General features: G+C 39.0%; 1 protein-coding gene across 1 annotated transcript in view; it reads right to left on the bottom strand.

Moving 5' to 3' along the window:
• LOC106066485 (zinc finger protein ZIC 4-like) overlaps positions 1–18,421 on the bottom strand; it is a 49,409-nt gene that overhangs the window by 15,205 nt on the left and 15,783 nt on the right. The window contains exon 2 of the mRNA XM_013225529.2: positions 6,297–7,268. Coding sequence (XP_013080983.1) covers positions 6,297–7,170 — 874 coding nt within the window. The 5' untranslated portion in view covers positions 7,171–7,268. The remainder of the gene's footprint in view (positions 1–6,296; positions 7,269–18,421) is intronic.

The raw sequence follows: 18,421 nt of genomic DNA, 5'->3' as shown, positions 1-18,421 counted from the left end.
GAAGGAATGATTCAGATCAGTTATGACATTGTCAAAAGCATAATATCACAATTAATAACAAACGAAAGAGTTTAAATAAGAGACTATTGATAATAATGATAATAATAATATAAGAGTCTGTCTACATAGGTCGCCATAATAAAAGTAAAAAAATTAATACACCAACACTTGGCTTTGACACATGATTTAATGAATACAGAATACTGGCCAAAAGAAGTTCTCGAGTCTTCTGATCAATTAATATACTGGGATATCCCTATTTTGACTGATATAACGGTAGATTTTAATCGCCTTGATCTGCGGTTTATTGATTTAAAAAAAAAACGCTACCATTATTGACATCGCCGTACCACTTTCTGATTATAAAAGAAAAACTGAAATGGAAAAACAAAGCAAATATGGGAACCTAGGCTTGGAGTTTATGGAAATTATCTATTAAAAAAAAAAAAAACAGTATACCCCCAAATGTTATATCAACCGAGGGGATAATGACAACTGACCTCACAGAGACCTTCAAGGCCCATAACATTCTTGAGAAGACCCTCGTTACCTGTCAGAGGGCGGTTATGCTGCAGACCAGTTAGATCACCAGAACATTTCTTAGTGGACATTGATCAAGGGACTTCAAGGAATTTTGTTTCTCTTTAACAAAACTCAACCCTGGCAGTGCCAGAGAATGAATACTTGTAGTTCACTGCAGGCGACTTAGGGACGACAACATACAGACATACATGTAAAACTGTTTACATATTGTACTATGGGTGTGATTAGCTTTAAATACAGGGTAAACGTGATAAAACAATGTACTCAACAAATAAATTGTTTTGAAAAGATATAATGTTTGATTTCTGGGATGTGGCAGATATAATGTATGCATCCGTACAGACATTACACTTCTACAGTAGAGTGCCCCCCCCCCCCCCCCCCACTTTTCCAACGTTGTTTTTTGGCACTTTGTTGTCGCCCTTAAAAACTCTCCAGCCAAGAGGAAATAACTTGGAAATAAAATCATCGTTTAACGAGACATGTTTTTTACACATTGCAGAAAAAAAAGAGTTCTTCCCCCTTTTCATTTTTTTAGCTTTTACTTTATGTTTTTTTTTCCTTTCTCTTCGGCATGCTCACAACATCTTCATCCACTCTCTCTCTCTCTCTCTCTCTCTCTCTCTCTCTCATACATACATACTGAGCCCCCACTCCCGGACTAGTTTTTCTCGCGTAATGCTCAAACTCTCGAATGCGCTCTTCGCTTCTCGCTTGGTGAACTCGGCCATCGTAAAAAAGCGAAGCTAAGCGAAAGTCCATCTCCCTCAACAACGACATAACCAATGAGCAGGGGGGCCAACCAAACATCTGATTCGAAACACACCCTCTCGAGCCTCCTGGTAGAGCGATTCGAGCCGCCCCACTGCCCTCTCCCCCCCCCCCCTCCTCCGGCACCCACTTACCGTTATTCCGGGTAGGCCTCTACCGCCCCCCCATTAGATCACTCAATAATAGATGCTGCTGATTTGTAGCAGTAGGTGTGTGGGTCGAGGGGTGGGTGAAAGGTCGCGCAGGGATAAGTATTTCAAGTAAGGTTATTAGAGAAATCAGGAGATGAGAGGGGCAGCAAGGGGGGGGGGGGAGGGTTCTGGTCATCAACTATCACTTTAAAACATCACAGAAAAAAGAAGACGACGCGTAAGTTTGTTTCTGTTTACACATGAACTACTACGCTCTCCAACAAATCAAAGTTTGTGAAAAGATTGGAATGACTCTCTTCACCTTTCTTAAACCCTTAATTATCTATTCATTTAGGAATAATATCATTCACTCGATCTGGTTCCGAAAGCAAATATGAAAGTATGATCTCTTCAAAATATCAATTTAAAAAATTGGTTTTTCAAATTAGTCGTGATATATCTATATAATATCTAAATCATATCTAATCTATATCTATATATCTATATATCTATATCTCTATCTATCTATCTATCTATCTATATCTATATCTATATCTATATCTATATATATATATATCTATATATATATATATCTATATATATATATATATATATATATATATATATATATATCTGTCTGTGTGTCTGTCTGTGAAATATGCCGATGAGAAAGAAATTAAGATTGGCTTGTACAAGACAAGACAAAAAATCTGGATCAAATAACCTGCTGGGTTCCTTGTGTTGACCCAACTATCTGGGTTGCCGATGACTCGCGGAAAGCTTGTCCCTGGTCATTAACTTGCCACCTACTCATCGTGTCTCCATACCCATGCCCACCCCTGCTACACTTAAGACTTTCCTTTTAGTTTAAGCATCGTACTTAAGGAAAAGCACATGAGCAGAAAAGCAGACGTGAATTTGTGAAGTTTTACCAAGGACGTGCAACCCATTTTCTGACTTTGAGGCCCGGATGTTTAACATTCTAGAATTTAAATCACTGCAATCCCTCTTCACCAAATCTACACCAAGATCTATATTAAGAAAGATTAATCAAATACATAAATCCGCAGTCTATTTCATACATGTAATTAAGGTTAGCGGTTCCCTTTTTGATGATTGAAGAACTGCATCTATGAAGGAGATAAGTATACATCGCTACCTTGTTGTGTATCTGGTGTACAACATATATATCCAGATGATAAGCTAGGCATTTTAAAAGATTTATCATTTGTGTGCTCTTTTTAGCACTACTAAATGAAATGCTTAGAATTTTAGCTTACAACATAGACAGAAATATATATATATTTGTTTGTCCGTGAGAGTAATTATCCAATCTAACTTCAATTGAACTTCTTTAGCAGCGTTGAGTGTATTTATTATTTCAGAATCTTTCCCGATCTTCTTTTTATTTTCTTTAGCTTTTTTTTTAAAAACTTCTCTTATATCGCAACCACAATTCTCTATATCGCTTTCTCTTCTTTATTTTATAACTTTAAAAAAAAAAAAAAAAGGAGAACCAAGAGCAGATAAATGTGTGTAAAGATTTATCATGAAAATTCTGACTGTTCAGTGAGGCTCGCAGAGATGACTTTGATTCTTGCACAATGAATGGAAAGTTCAGAAGGATATAACACAGAACTTTGACAGAAAAAGAGCTTTAAAAAACAACGAAATAGCATATAAGGACAAACGATTAACCAGGGTGTAGTGTGGCCTACACAACAACCAACCAGCTCCTCCGCGTGACAGCTGCCTCGGAAAACACATTTCCATTGGTGGGGAGGTGGGGTGTCTTGGGATCGAATCTCGGTGTGAATTTTGACTTTTAGGAAGCACTGAATATATCTGAAAGGGTTATTTGCGTATTTTGACTCATGCGTTTCATACAACTTGATTGACAATCTCGGGTCGAGATGGCTGCATTGTCATGTAGTATGCGCTCTGGACAGTTGTTCGATGGTCACAGTGTCAAACCCCGCTTCCCCCCTTGGCCCCCGTTCTGCGGGAGGTTTAGGCTAGAATGTAATTTGACTCAGATGGCTGCATTGTCATGTAGTATGCGCTCTGGACAGTCGTTCGATGGTCACAGTGTCAAACCCCGCTTCCCCCCTTGGCCCCCGTTCTGCGGGAGGTTTAGGCTAGAATTTAATTTGACTCAAATCTGAAGGAACATCCGAAACTTGTACCGGTAAAACATCCGAAAACGTAATGTAGTGCACTGGCAGGGTTGACCTTCACCTTGATGTTGATAACCATTGAGTCTACTAACAAAACGTATTTGGTTCCAGACGAGATTGTGCAATGGAAAGCTGACCTCAGAGAAAGGATGACTTTTAAAATCTAAACTTTTCATGATGGAGAGCTGGTGACGTATTGTAATGGCTGCGGATTAAACGTCTGCATCCATTTCCTTTTTCATTTTGTTTTGCATTATATCCCCCCCCCCTTTTTTTTGTTGTTGTTGTTGTTTTTTGTTTCGTTGCTTGTTATTTTCGGGTTATATTTTGGGGGGAAAAGGTTATTGTTTCTGTTTTTTTTTTCCTTTTGATCAACAACAAAACCACTTCTCGGAGGTCGCTCCCTTTTCACTTCGCCTCGGCGCCATCGTGGTGAGAGCAATGGCTACCGGAAGTTGACGCGTCTCCGTCTAATGGCGGCAAACAATTAGAGCTATGGGGAAACATGTGACCTGACACAATTCCGTCATTACGGCCCAGACCAACTAGTTTTAACCGAGCGGCCGATCAACAGCCCAGAGAGCCTCCTCTCTCCTCCCCCCTCCGCTCACGCCACAACGACTGCTTACCACACTCCCCGATATCTCCCCTCCCCCCTTCATCTCTTTCCATGCAAGGCTCGTGTCTGAGAAGCACCACCCCCAACCCCTCTCCAATCAACACCCACTGCACTTTTGATGCACTGGACGTCTTTGTCAATAAATCTGCGTAATCAGGTTCGAATTTACCGGCAACGTGAGGATGGAAAACGGGAAAAAGGGGGGGGGGCAGCTGCTGAGTGACCTCCGTCTCCGATGTCTTTGCTAACCCTATCGACTCAGACTAGTAATATAAAGATGAACAAAACCAAGGTACCATGCCGTTTCTGGAGACTATGAATTCGCAAACGGATCACATCCAAAGGACGATCTTAAATTTGAGATTTGACGCTCCCACGTAGAGAAAATATAATTCCAAATTTAAACTGACATGAGCTCAGCTGTTGACGTTACAGGAGACGTCGTTTCTTTGTTATCATAGCCCACCAAGTCTTAGTTGTGACGAGAAGGGATTGAACCCACTAGTAGTCTGGGAGATAGCGCAAACGTCGTCGACCATCATGGTTGCCTTTCTTAAAGACAGACAAGTTCTTCAGTAGTCCATCTTGAGCCAGGAATAGATAGATAGATAGATAGATAGATAGATAGATAATTGATAGATAGATAGATAATTGATAGATAGATAGATAGATAGATAGATAGATAGATAGATAGATAGATAGATAGATAGATAGATAGATAGATAGATAGGAAGATAGATAGATAGATAGATAGAGAAAGGGAGACACATAAAATAAATCAATTCTCTCTTTAGAAGTAAAATTTAAATAAATCGAGATATTAAAAAAAAAAAAGCTTGTCCATTGTCTAATTGTTTCTCGAATATCTGGGGGTTGAAAAGAAACTAGACAGTCTAGTTTTGTGGGATTTAGCTGGGATCTGGAGGGTAGAGGGGGGCGCTTGAAACCTCGTATACCGCCCTGGATGTATGTATTCAAATTATGGAAATGAGCTTAAATAAGAGATCGATTCTTGGTTATTCTTCTATTTGTTGCGAGTGTCCAAGAGACAGAGGCGGCGAGACTATGAATAGGGGACACCTTAAAAAAAAAAGGGACTGATTTTCAACCATATCAAAGCAGAAACTCGGATACCGCCCACAGCGTCATGGGAAATCAGCGGCAGGAGAGAAAATCGAGTCCGCGAGGTAATCGTAGATTGGATGGGAAACTCATTGGTTTGGTCGATAATGTGGGTATCGATCGGTGGGAATAGGTGGCAGTAGTCGTTCTGCGTGGACTGTTCAGTACGGGAGTATCTATTACACTTGAATATTTCAAACTGTTCAATAATTCTCCACTCCGCTCTTTTTTCCCCTGCATGTATGTCTGTCTCTCTGTCTGTCTATCTCTCTGTCTGTCTCTCTCTGTCTGTCTCTGTCTCTCACACCCTCTTTTTTTTTTGACTCTTTATTTCCACCTTTTCATATTCTCCAACCTCCCCCCCCCCCTATTCTTCTGTGCTCTGTTACGTAGTCTTAACTAGTCTGTGTCTTTAATTGCAGACTTTCACATAAAGCAAAAAACCTATAAATAGCAAGTCTTTTTGGTGGTATCCGGTGTACACAATTAAGGGAATTGTTTATAAGAAAGTTTTTTAAATAAGGTATATGCTAATTTTCATGACATTTTAGCACTTCAGAATCAAAGTTATTAAATTCTTCACTTTCTAACTTTTATTTAGTTGCTGAGTTTAAAGTTCAATTTAGCGTCACCGACAATGTCTAGTTTATCTTTAAAATCTAAAATACTTTGCTGACACACACACACAGACACAGATAGAGAGAGAGAGAGAGAGAAGAGAAAAGAAGAGAAGAAAAAAGAAGAGCAGAGAAAAGAAGAGAATAAAAGAAAGAATGACAAATACCTTAACTGTAAATTGACAAATTGGTGTATTTACCAACAACCGTTTAATTTTGATCAGGGTAAAAAAAAAAAGAGAGGGGAGGGGATTTGTGTTAGAGACTTTTGTACAACATTCAACTGAGTCAATATTTCAACAAAATTGAGACTGACCTGTATGCGTTCTCTTGTGTATTTTTAAATTCTCCGATCTTGCAAAAACTTTCCCGCAGCCAGGAAATGGGCACGGAAATGGTTTCTCGCCTGTGTGCACCCTGACGTGGTTGACCAGTTTGTATTTGGCCTTGAACGGCCGTCCATCCCTGGGGCAGCCCTGCCAGTAGCACGCGTGGTTGGCCTGCTCGGGGCCCCCCACGTGCTCCACTGTAATGTGAGTCACAATCTCGTGCATCGTGGTGAAAATTTTGTTGCAGGGCTTCTTGGGCTCCCCCTGGTCCTGGTCCACCCACAGGCAGGTGTGCTCCTGCTTGATGGAGTGCCTCATAAACGGGTAAAACGCCCCCGGCCCGTGGGGGCCCATGTTCATCCGGTGGTGGCTCATGGGGTTCATGTGATTCAAGTGCTGAGGCGGGCCGAAGTGGTCCGGCCGAGGGGGCCCCATCTGGTTGAACTGGTCAGGTCGGTGGTACGGGAACATTTGCCCGTTGACGTGGTGCCCGGCGCCCGGGTCGGAGAGACCGGGGAACAGAACGTGACTAGCCGATGTGTCCGGATGGTGCGGGGTGTGGAGACCCATGCTGACGGAAGACGGGACCCCAAACATACCCGCGTGGCCCCCTCCACCGTCGTGGCCTGGAAGATTAAACTGCTCCGCCCTGCGTATCAAGAAATCGCGGGCTGCGTAGCTAGAGATCTGCGAGTGGGGCCCGTGTGGAGCCATCCCGTATCCATTGGCTTGGGCAGCGTACTGATTGTGGTGCAGACCGGCCGTGGGGTCGCCCATGGGGTTACTCGGGCTTAGCTTGAGGGCACCATGAGAAAGGCCGTGTGGGCCGGGCCCTGTGTCCATGAAGGGGCTGATCATCATGGTGGACGGGTAGTAGGTCACGTCCCTGGCAGCCACAACTCCGGGCTGGGGAGGGAAATCGTGGAGGAAATCCAACTTGTACCTTCACCAAGAGGGAACTGTGGGGAAAATAAAAAAAAAACATCAAACATTAAAAATCCAAGAAACTGTATTTTTTTAAAACTAGAACATAGAAATAAATGCTAAAGACACCTTAGCATCGCCATGACAATTGTTTTAAAATTAACTGCATAAATAACATTGAAAAAAGTCAATAAGATTTCGACGTATTGGAGACGATGTAGTCTATAAATAGAATAAACACTATAATATGTAGTGTGTACAACTAATTATGTAGGTATATAGTCCAGGTTAAACATTGTTACATAGATGTTTACAACACTCTCACACTTATTGTCCTATTCTCTTTGAGCCCACATTCAAATTACAATAATAACACTGAATTTTGTTTCTTTCTAAGGAAGCTCGACTGTGGCAGTACAAGAGAGTAAATATTGCTTCCTTACTAGCGAAATAATAATCTTTATTTTCCGTAGGGAAATGTGTTTTACGATTGTGCACTACAAATAACAATACACAATTATAGCAAACATTGTGTACGATAGAGTAACATATACAAGAATACATGACACTGTACGGACAGTTGTAGTGGAAGTGAACATATAATGTGAGCGTTACAATTTGCAGGAGGTAACTAGAGAAAAAAAAAAGGTCACATGCCAAAAAGTGTCATAGAGTCTATCAAATATTTTCAATAGGAACTGAAAAGCAGAAGAATAGTCAGATAGTGTAAATGAGACTATTTGAAACAAAAAAAAAAAGGGGGGGGGGTTAATTCAATGAAACATATACTAGAATTCTCTGGCGGAACCAGTGTATGGGAGGAGTGTTAACTGTGGGCCTTTATTTTATTGTTATAAGTAAGCAGTATATATGTAGCCTGGGAAAAAATGAACAGGCGTAGCTTGTGGGTATTGCTAGTTCATTAATATACACCTTATGGTATTGGATGGACCATAGCAAACAGAGAACGTGAACATTAGTATTATTTTGTCTTATTATGTGTTAGTAAACTGGAGTTCTCAGGTCTAGCGTAGGAAAGTTGTGAGACTCTAGAGATTATATAGTCTAGTGACATCTACAAGACAGAAACTGCTTGTCATATGTGTATGTACGAAACGAATCAAGTAACAAGTGAAAAAAAGATTTTTAAAAAATAAAGAAATGAATAAAAGAATAAAAGAATAAGGAGGAAAAAGAGAAGGGAAAATGAACGAAGTGATAATAAAATCAATTAAAAAAACAACAACAACAAAGACATAAAGGCCAGACAATAACACACCATTGAAAGTGGAACACACACCAGAGCGCGAGGTTGCTACTAAAGCCTATTGATAAAACACTCTCATTAGGCAGAGCTCCAAGCACGGCGCTGGACAAATTAACGTTCAGACACCCTCACGTCATTAGCCCGGAGTTTTAATCATACAAACTGAACACTTTTAAATTGTTCTGCCACTTCATCTTGTCTCTCGTTCTGCATTCATCTCTCTGTTTCTCTCTCTCTCTCTCTTTGTCTCTCTTTCTCTCTTTCTCTCAGTCTCTTTTATTCTGTCTGTTGTTAGAAACCTGGCGCCTTGACTATCCCCCCCCCACCCACCTTATTTAAAATACATTTTCTGTTGTCGTTTTTACTTTATCTTTTTGAACATAAAACATGTGTGTGTGTGTTTATTATTAAAGAGTGAGTAGAGGGAGGGAAAGAGAGAGAGAGAGAGAGAGAGAGAGAAAAACAAAAAGAAAAGGATAGGAGAAAACTAGAGAGAGAGAGAGGGAGAAAGAAAGAAAAGAGAAAATGAAAGAAAGAAAGATGGAAACAGAATAAAAGGAAGAAAATATAAAATCATAAAAATAAAGGTTACAAAAAAGGCAGTGAAATGAGAGAGAGAGAGAAAGAGAGAAAGAATAATATAGAAAGACATACACAAAGAAAGAAAGAAAGAAAGAAGTAAAATTAAAGAAAGTAATAAGGACATAAAGAAAGAAAGAAAGAAAGAAGTAAAATTAAAGAAAGTAATAAGGACATAAAGAAAGAAAGAAAGAAGTAAAATTAAAGAAAGTAATAAGGACATAAAGAAAGAAAGAAAGAAGTAAAATTAAAGAAAGTAATAAGGACATAAAGAAAGAAAGAAGGAATAAAATAATAAAAAAAAAAGAAAGAAAAAAGAAGAAAGAAAGAAAGAGACCAAAAGAAAGAAAAAGAAAGTACATTTCCCTTCTACTTCTCCAGTACCCGAGACCCAAACGGGTGTAGAACGAAAGAGGTCTGACTAGACGAGCGGCAGAGTTCCTCACGTGGTCTCAATCATGGAGAGTATGGAATGGGGAAAACACAATCATGTTAATGCAGGAGTAAATTAAGTCAAAAGACTCACTCACGCACACAAACACACACACTCACACGCTCACACACACACACACACGTGCACTCACGCACTACACACAGACACACCCGCACACCCCGCTCGCGCTTAATAGAGAGGAATCGTGGCTTATTATTTAATGAGACGTCCTAGCCTCTAGCGTGTAGCTTTCGCTTAAAGCATTTCACAGGCGACGCCTCTGCCTCTAGACAAGAAGAACAAGATTTAGTATAAAAACCTTAAGCCTGGATCTCAACAGAAGTGGACAATACAAAACCGTACTTATATAACATCTACGTGATCTTATTGAACAAGTGGAGTTAATGCTTTCAACGAAACTCCACGGGTTCGTTGTTTGGTAAGAAAAAAAGATCAAAGGGCAATTTTTGTAACATGTAACATCAGGATCGCTAACTGAGTGTATTAATAGGGTACTCCTTAAACTACTTGTGTATTAAAATAAAATATATGAGTTTTTGAGTGTGGATTTAAACGTATCAAAATTTATATTTTCCAAATATTTCCGGTTTTGGGCCAGCCTTAGGCCGATTTGTCCGATTGTTCCGAATTGGGCCCCGCGCCTGGCATAGATGCCCGCAATTTAAATTACTCTTTTCAAAGGCTTTTAAAGGTTTAACATATTTAGTTAATCATACGATTGACGTAACTTTAAGTAACCCACTGGCGTCTGTTGCCTTCGAGTTGCTTCCTATACATGTGTATAGGTGTATAATAAATGTTAATATAATGACCTAATTAATAGTAATAGTTGTTATTGTAAAAAAATGTCGAAGAGGGTCTCGCAAGCATTCTTTAAATTGGGCCCCGCAATTAGGAAGGCCGGTTCCAAGTTGTTTCAGCATATGGGACTATATTTTATCGCGCTATTACAGCGAGACAAACCGCACTCCGCCTTCTGTTTAACATAATAAGCAGTGGAGTACCACACTATGTGTGCACATGGATTTCAGATATAGATCTAAATCATACCACTTTATTTTTTAGCTGAAACCAAGCAATAATGTAAGTAATAATGTATGCATGTGTTACTTTGATCACTTTCATTGTAACATTTTTGTTATATTATAACAGTTGCCAATGTTTCTAGGATCAGCGATATCCCGATCCTAATAACTCTAATCCTGTGTAATTAAGCAGTTAGCAATACAGGCCTATTGCAGTGATGCTCAAACTACGGCCCTTGGGCTATATCCGGCACTGACCGGGCCCCTTTAAACTTTTGCCCGCAGTGAAGAACAAAAAAAAGATGATTGGTTCAAATAGACTCGTCCACATTTTGGCAAGATGAGAACCGTGACAAGCCTGTCGAAAAAGTATTATGGCCTCCTGGTTTTAAAAAGGGTTGGGTACCAGTGACCTATTGTACAATGGCTAGAGATTTAGATATAGATGACCAGTTTTCTTATCAGATGATCAAACAGGAGCTTTCGCGAGAGCTAGATTGGTTGAATTCATATTGTCTCTGGTGACGAAAAGGAAATCGTCTGATATAATACTCTAAATAAGACGTTAAAACTAAACGAACGAAGCAACGAACAAAGACGACTGTTTAAAACAAAGACGACTGTTTAAAACAAAGACGACTGTTTAAAACAAAGACGACTGTTTAAAACAAAGACGACTGCTTGAAAACTTCAAACAGCAGCGTGGACATGTGCACAGAGACATATCAGATACATGGACAGCAGACACGGAGAATTCTCAATAAATAACAATGTCTTGGATTTCAAAGATTAGGGTAAAGTGTTTCACTTGACTGACCAAACTCCGTTGCGACCTGCTTATTTTTCCACATATGATGCAAACAAAACCTTTTCGTCTTGGGGGACTAGTTAAGTTTTCTTTTCGTCTTCTGCACCTGTCTTCAACAAGGTCTTGTCTTTGGGTCTCAACTTATTTAACAGACACACGGGGAACGGTAAGAGATCGAATACAAATATTGACTGTCATGCACTGTGATAGTGTTGAAAATCATAGCTCAGTTATTGATTTGTAGTATACTACTTTTAATCTAATTAGCGTATTGACTTAGTTTAGTTTATCGAGAACATCTTTAATAGCGCCTATTTTTTTTTGAAGTTTCGCGTCTATGATTGCATGTCAGTTTATGTTTAAATTTTAAAAAATAAATTAAATGGGCTTCTGTTCTAAAACGTTTTGGGTCGAATTAGCGGGAAAAAAACAACTCGTTTGGGGAAAATTAGTCACTGGTTGTTTCGAAAGTAAAAATTGCTTTGTTGTTCCAGGTAGATGGTAAATAAATAACTTCAATACAATTTCGTGGTCTTGTTTTTACGTTACCAAGAGGTAGAATTAGTGATGCGTGAATCAGCTAGATAGAGTTTTTGTTTATATATATATATATATATATATATATATAAATACAGAGAGAGAGAGAGAGAGAGAGAGAGCGAGAGAGAGATAGAGATATGTAAATGGTATCACTATTTCAGTAAATAACTCTTTTAAATATGATATCCCCACTCATAACTCCTTATAAAAGACAATAATAAATAATGAACTTCTATTGAACCCCGCCCTATGGAAACAAGATATCCCAGACAGAACATGAAAGAGGCATATTAAAACTATCTAGAAATGATAGAGTGGGCAGACTACAAAAATAGATATATGTAGGGAAGCTAATCGCGCCGGTGCTTAACGGCTTTTAAGAGGGAGGAGTAAAGATGGGGGCGTGAGGCGAAGGTGAAGGGGGGCGAGATGGTCTATCTCTCACTTTTAAGTTGGATCGAGTATCACGATAACTCTTAGACTTGGTATCATTATAGCAGCGGAGGGAAGACATATTAGAACGGGGTCCCGTGTGATACTCTGAGGGTTACCTACTTCAGCATTATCTTTAGAAACACCGCTGTCGATTCCAGACACACACACACACACACAGTTACACACACTTACACACTCATGGTCGCATATGTAACGGTATGTCTATGTGGTGAAGGGTCCTTTCGCAGTGCTGGATTTACTTAAAGGCAAGATAGGCTATAGCTTATGGTCCGCAACCAAGCCCCGAAAATTGTACCTGGGATATTTTTAATCATTTAGAAGAAAAATAAAGGAAAAATTATCTGATTACTAGGGGGCTTTTATCTTATCAAGTCTAAATTCGGTCCTGTTCTTATGACCAGACTTTAGCCATTATCCGTGTGCGGTGCCTCTAGAGTCCAGAAAACATTTTTTTCTATGACTTGATTGTGGTTTCTTTTTTTTCTATGACTTGATTGTGGTTTCTTTTTTTCTATGACTTAATTGTGGTTTCTTTTTTTCTATGACTTGATTGTGGTTTCTTTTTTTCTATGACTTGATTGTGGTTTCTTTTTTTCTATGACTTGAATGAGGTCTCTTTTTTTTCTATGACTTGAATGTGGTTTCTTTTTTTTTCTATGACTTGATTGTGGTTTCTTAGAGAGAGAGGGGTTCGTTTATACATAAAAGAAACCTCTACAACGATGGCATTATATCCTATTGATTAAGTCAGTAACTAAACACACACACACACACATAAATGCATTTAATGAAAGTCACGTTGAACAGAGGAGGATACGTACTGACGAATTACGATATACAAGGGTACAACGTAGACACTACATTAACCTTATTAATAAGCGTTTACCTTTAACTCTTTCTCTCCTAATTAACGATACCAACGTTTATTTGACCTTATTAAACTAAATTAATGTTTAATTTTATAAACTTTATTTTGTTTTATATAAAAAGAGCATGCATTTTTCTTTATTCCTATACCAAATACAACAGTTTCTGATAACAAATAACAAAGCTATTGAAGCCTAATCATAACAGGAGAGTGAAATAGTAATGAGCAAACTGAAGAATTCCGTCGAAACGTGGACAAATAATAACGGAGAGAAAGAGTTAATACCTGGATTTGAAATGAAAGAAAAACTTGACCCTAGGAGCAAACAAAATGTATGACATGTAGACAAACGATGATATTAAATTGATATAATATGAAAATGTATAGCGAGATCATATAGAAAGAAGTAGTCCTCTACATTGTTATGATCAACATCTTTCGTGTATTGTTTGTATAGTCATGACTGAATCACTTAATTATCACTAATTTAAGGTATATACAATCTAATCTCACCATATTGTCACCAATGTTGTGGAACATTGAAGTTGAATTGTAATATGATGTCTGACTAGCCGTCATTGTTCATGAATGTTTGGTTTTATTGTTAAATTTATAGTTTTTATTGGTTGAATATGAATGTTTAACCACACAAAAAGACATTTGCAGGTAAAATAATGAACACATAACAACTATTGCAACGTAATAAGGAGACAGAGAGAGAGAGAGGTATATGCCTTAAAATACTGTATTTTGTTGACACGCAGTCATTAGAAACTGTTTCTTTACAAGGAAGACAATTCGATTAGAATAAAATTAAAAAGTAAGTTGTTGTCTCCCCCACAGTTTTTAGCAAAAAAACAAAGATGATGTCATGTAAGTGACTCGTATGAAAATTGTGTACATAAGAAAAGATTTATAAGATGTGTTAAAACTGAAAGCACACGCCTCGCGTAAATCTAAGTAAATATATATGTGTGTAAGTTTGGTGATGTGTAGTAGTTGAACACAATGTTTGCAGACACACGCTGTCCAGTCCAAGTGTGTTACTATTGTCTATTACCTTGTTAATCCATGTGTGTGTCTGCGCTCACACCATCTGGTGTATTTGTGTGCGTGTGTGTGTATGTGAGTGAATCGTGTGTGTGTGTGTTAGACTTATGTATTAGTTTGTAAGCTTTCAGAACTTGGTGAAAGAAAAAAAAAACAACAACATATGACACGACAACGGCTGTGTTTGATACGTCTGCTGAAGTTTGTGTGTCCAGTCACTGCTGTCTCCATTATCGTGACTACATTTTCTAAACCAAGTTCCTTTCATTTCGTAATTGTAACTCTACATCTAATTAAACAAAAACAAAGCAATAGGTCTACACATGTTTGAGTCTGTTTTCTTTGCATGACTTTAAGAGTTGGCCATGATCACTTTTCAATCAAAGTAGGAAACGGCTTGAAACACTGACGGGGACAAAAGATATGAGGCGCGTGTTGCTTCGTTCTTTGGCGAAGTTCGCTGTTTGGGGTGGAAATAGTGCTACAAGTACTTTCTGTTAGTTTAAGTTGGTCACGGGACGCTTAATCTCAAACAAAAACAAACAAACAAATAAAGAAAAACAAGCAAAATATTTAAAAAAAACTTTTTTTAAACAAAGCTTATATAAGGGTGGGAAAGAACCGCACAGTTACTGCAATATCCATCAATACTGCAAGATTTTACCTTCCTTTTTTTCTATATAAAACAAAATTATTTAATGACCACTAATTAATTAACATTAATGTTTTGATTGACTCGTGCATTGCCTTTGACAATGAATAATTGTGTGTAGTTTCAACTTGATTCTAGAAGGGGAGGTAACGCGCTACAACTTCGACCCGTTCTTTGGGCATCGCGGGGAACGGAGATGTAGAGACCTAACCTTCAGTACAATAAGCAGGGACTAGGGACTAGGGACTAGAGACCATCGTGGCCACAGAACATCATACCACATTTGTGTGTCAACCAGTGTTAAAACTATACAAATAAAAAAAATCGAAATACTAGTCGATCACACCAAGATTTGAACACAGGGCTGAAATATATACCCCAAAAGCTCTGCCACATAACCACGCTGCTGCCATGAATGCAGACATGAATTGGGTATACAGATCAGTGCTAGACTTTCAAATCTCAAAACAGTGCCGTCTTGTGCTTCATCTATTCTTAGATAAATCGTCATGGAGGAGTGATAATCACTCATGCATGCGTACATATTCGTATCATCTAGTTCAAGTTGTAATTTACTGAACTTTTACGCCATTAGCATAACAAATACATCTAATGTCTATACGTAGAAACAAATACCGCCCGAAGATCTCCCCTATTGATGCGTAAGGTCAAGACTATAGCATTAAAATGATTGAAAAGAATTTCTTATATACGCAGATAGACATCCGAAGAAACAAGAGAATCACCGACACAATCACACAATCACACAATCATGCTATCGCGATTGGCGTAAAAAGGCTTCTTTTCTGCCTCAGTGATTACCCCTGCAATAATGTCCTTCAGAAATAGTCCGCTCATTGCGCATCAAAAAATAAACCCTGAGCTATTACCCTGTTTCTTTTGGGTCCTTAACGAAACAAGAGAAAAATTGCTAATAAAAAAACGAGGGGTGGGGGGAAGATGGGGCATAATCTACTTGAGTGGATCAACGGATCATGTGAATAAGTGGATCACCCCAAAAAAAAATCCAAGCGTCAAGTCTGATGTTTCTTTTAGCAGTGATTTCTTTTGGGTCGTCGATGTGAAGGGGGAGATAATTAATAGCAAGGGAAGATAATCGAAGAGTGCAGTGACGGAATTAACGCGGCAAAATGATTACGTGCTGTGTGTAAAAAAAAAAAAATTGATGAGACGTCTGGAAGTCATTGTAAAGATTTAGAAAGGAAGGAAGGGTGGAAGGGGGTAATACATGGATTGGGGTGGGGCTGAAGGAGTATCCATGGTGACCAAACTGAACAAAACAACAAAATAGACACCAACATCGCCAGAGATGTTGAAAAGCAGCCACAAAGTATCAATCACACCGCGTTAGCATCTAGCAAGGCAAAATTTTAGTTACTATTCCATGAATAGTATATAATGGAGATGTATTTAAAGGGGCCGTAATTTGAGATCCTTAGACTAAGACTAAGACTGCTTTATTAATCCTTAGGGAAATTTGTTGTGATTATAAGGACTCTTTTCTCATATACAGACAATACAACAGAAACATACACATAAATAGAACAGACACAACATAAAGACTAGCGACTACACACAGGCATCTTGGTCCTTTTCATGTTTCCTGATCAAAGAGTGGCGTTGCTATAGTCTGACCGAATAAGGAACGAACGAGTTTTTATACCGCTCTGTTCTTGTCTTGATTGACAGTAGTCGCCTACTTCGCGACGGCTTGATGTAGTTATGATGGCGCGGGTGGCTGTTGTCTTTCAAGATTTTTCCGATTTTCCTTAGACATTTTTTGTTCCGAGAGTTCATTTAAATATGGTGGTGTTGTGCGTCTGATTTTTTGATGCCCTTTTTATAATGTTTTCTAAGCGACGCCATTGCTGAAGACAGTCGTAAACCGAAAAGAGACTTAAAATGGACAATTGTCAGACAACGGCATTGTGTGCATTGGATGAGGCTTTTTTAATCTCTGGACTCCAATACAATCTTTAAGCTTGGCTCAAAATGTATATAGTGTTTTAATTTATTCTCCAGGACACATCATAACACATACACTTTCTCTTGCTCTGCCCTTTTCAGCGCCACTAATTGAATGTAAATGAAGTCGTTACATGCATGCTAGTCACCCAATCTGAAATGACATCTCCCATAGGCGGAGCATATTTACGGGGTTAGAAGTTGGTCCACAAAAAGCTACATTAATAGAAAGAAAGAGCAATTAGTTTTAAGATAGTTGAATGCGTGACATAAGAGAGAGAGAGAGAGAGACAGAGAGAGGAAGAGAGAGAGAGAGAAAGACAGAGAGATAGAAAAAGAAAGAAGATCAGGTTTAAAACATGCAGGGTAGAGATTTATTTTTTAAGGCTCAGAAAGACAAAAATATGATATTCAGCCCCCCTCCCCTCTTTTTTGGGGGCAAACGTGCCTTTGTTCAAGCAGTACGACCTAAAAGTATTATCCTACTAATGTCATGGTCATATATTTATTGCTGAAACTCTTTGTTTTTAAACCCAAAACCCGAAAAAAAAAAAAAAAGAAAGACATTCTAAAAGTATTTAGTTTTCTGACACGACGTTCTAAAGGTATTTCTTTTGTTCTGACTATGTTACTTCCTTATCTGAAAATGTAACAAGCTAGAGAGTACATTCATAGTTAGATACTAACCTTCCTTTAGCTCTCTAACATCTCATCCTTAGCTCTAACTCTAACGCTAACCCTGACCCCCTTTTTTTACATTGCATTTTTTTTTGGCGCATCTATCCTGATTACAGCATGCTCAGTGCGCTATGGCCCAACCTCTTCCGAGGACCAGTGTGTGTGTGTGTGTGTGTAGGAGGTATTTCTCGGGATCCAAACTCGAGCCCCCTTGTTAGATATCCAAGCTCTATCTAGGCCACACGTTCCACCCTTACACTAGCCCAAACCTTCAATCTAGAACACATTTCATCCTTAACATAGCACTACATCAATGTTTCTTTGAACACTCCAACCCCCCGCCCTTTTTTTTCCTCTCTCTCTTTTTCTCTCTTTCTCTCAAGAGCAACTGTTGTTTAGTCTTCCTTGTGTTTATCCTTTAACAGGGTCATGGTTCTTAAAGACGACATACTCTCTAGTAGAGTCTGGGGGGGGGGGGGGGTTGTATCTTCAAGGCAACATCTACAGTGAACACTGGGCTACTTCCAGTGTATCATGCAGATAGCAGTCTCTTTAAGGTTCCCAGACATGACCTTCTGACAGACTGCCGACTTAGGCGAGAAGTGATGGGTTTGAGTCCCTAAACTATAAAACCTTTTTACATGTCTCGGATGTTCCTTCAGCCTACTGCCAAGTCCAAACCGCCCGCAGGACGACGGGGGATGGCAGCGGCTAGGGTATGAATCCTAGACCATTGAGACAACCGAACAACAGTCCAGTACGCATACCGCAAGACCAGACAGCCATCTCTAACTCACTTGAACAATAAGGCTATCAACACTTGAT

The sequence above is a fragment of the Biomphalaria glabrata genome, chromosome 15, assembly GCF_947242115.1.
Source record: "Biomphalaria glabrata chromosome 15, xgBioGlab47.1, whole genome shotgun sequence".
Classification (NCBI taxonomy): domain Eukaryota; kingdom Metazoa; phylum Mollusca; class Gastropoda; family Planorbidae; genus Biomphalaria; species Biomphalaria glabrata.
The sequence above is the reverse complement of the archived record's forward strand: the minus strand, read 5'-3'. Positions and strand labels throughout refer to the sequence as shown.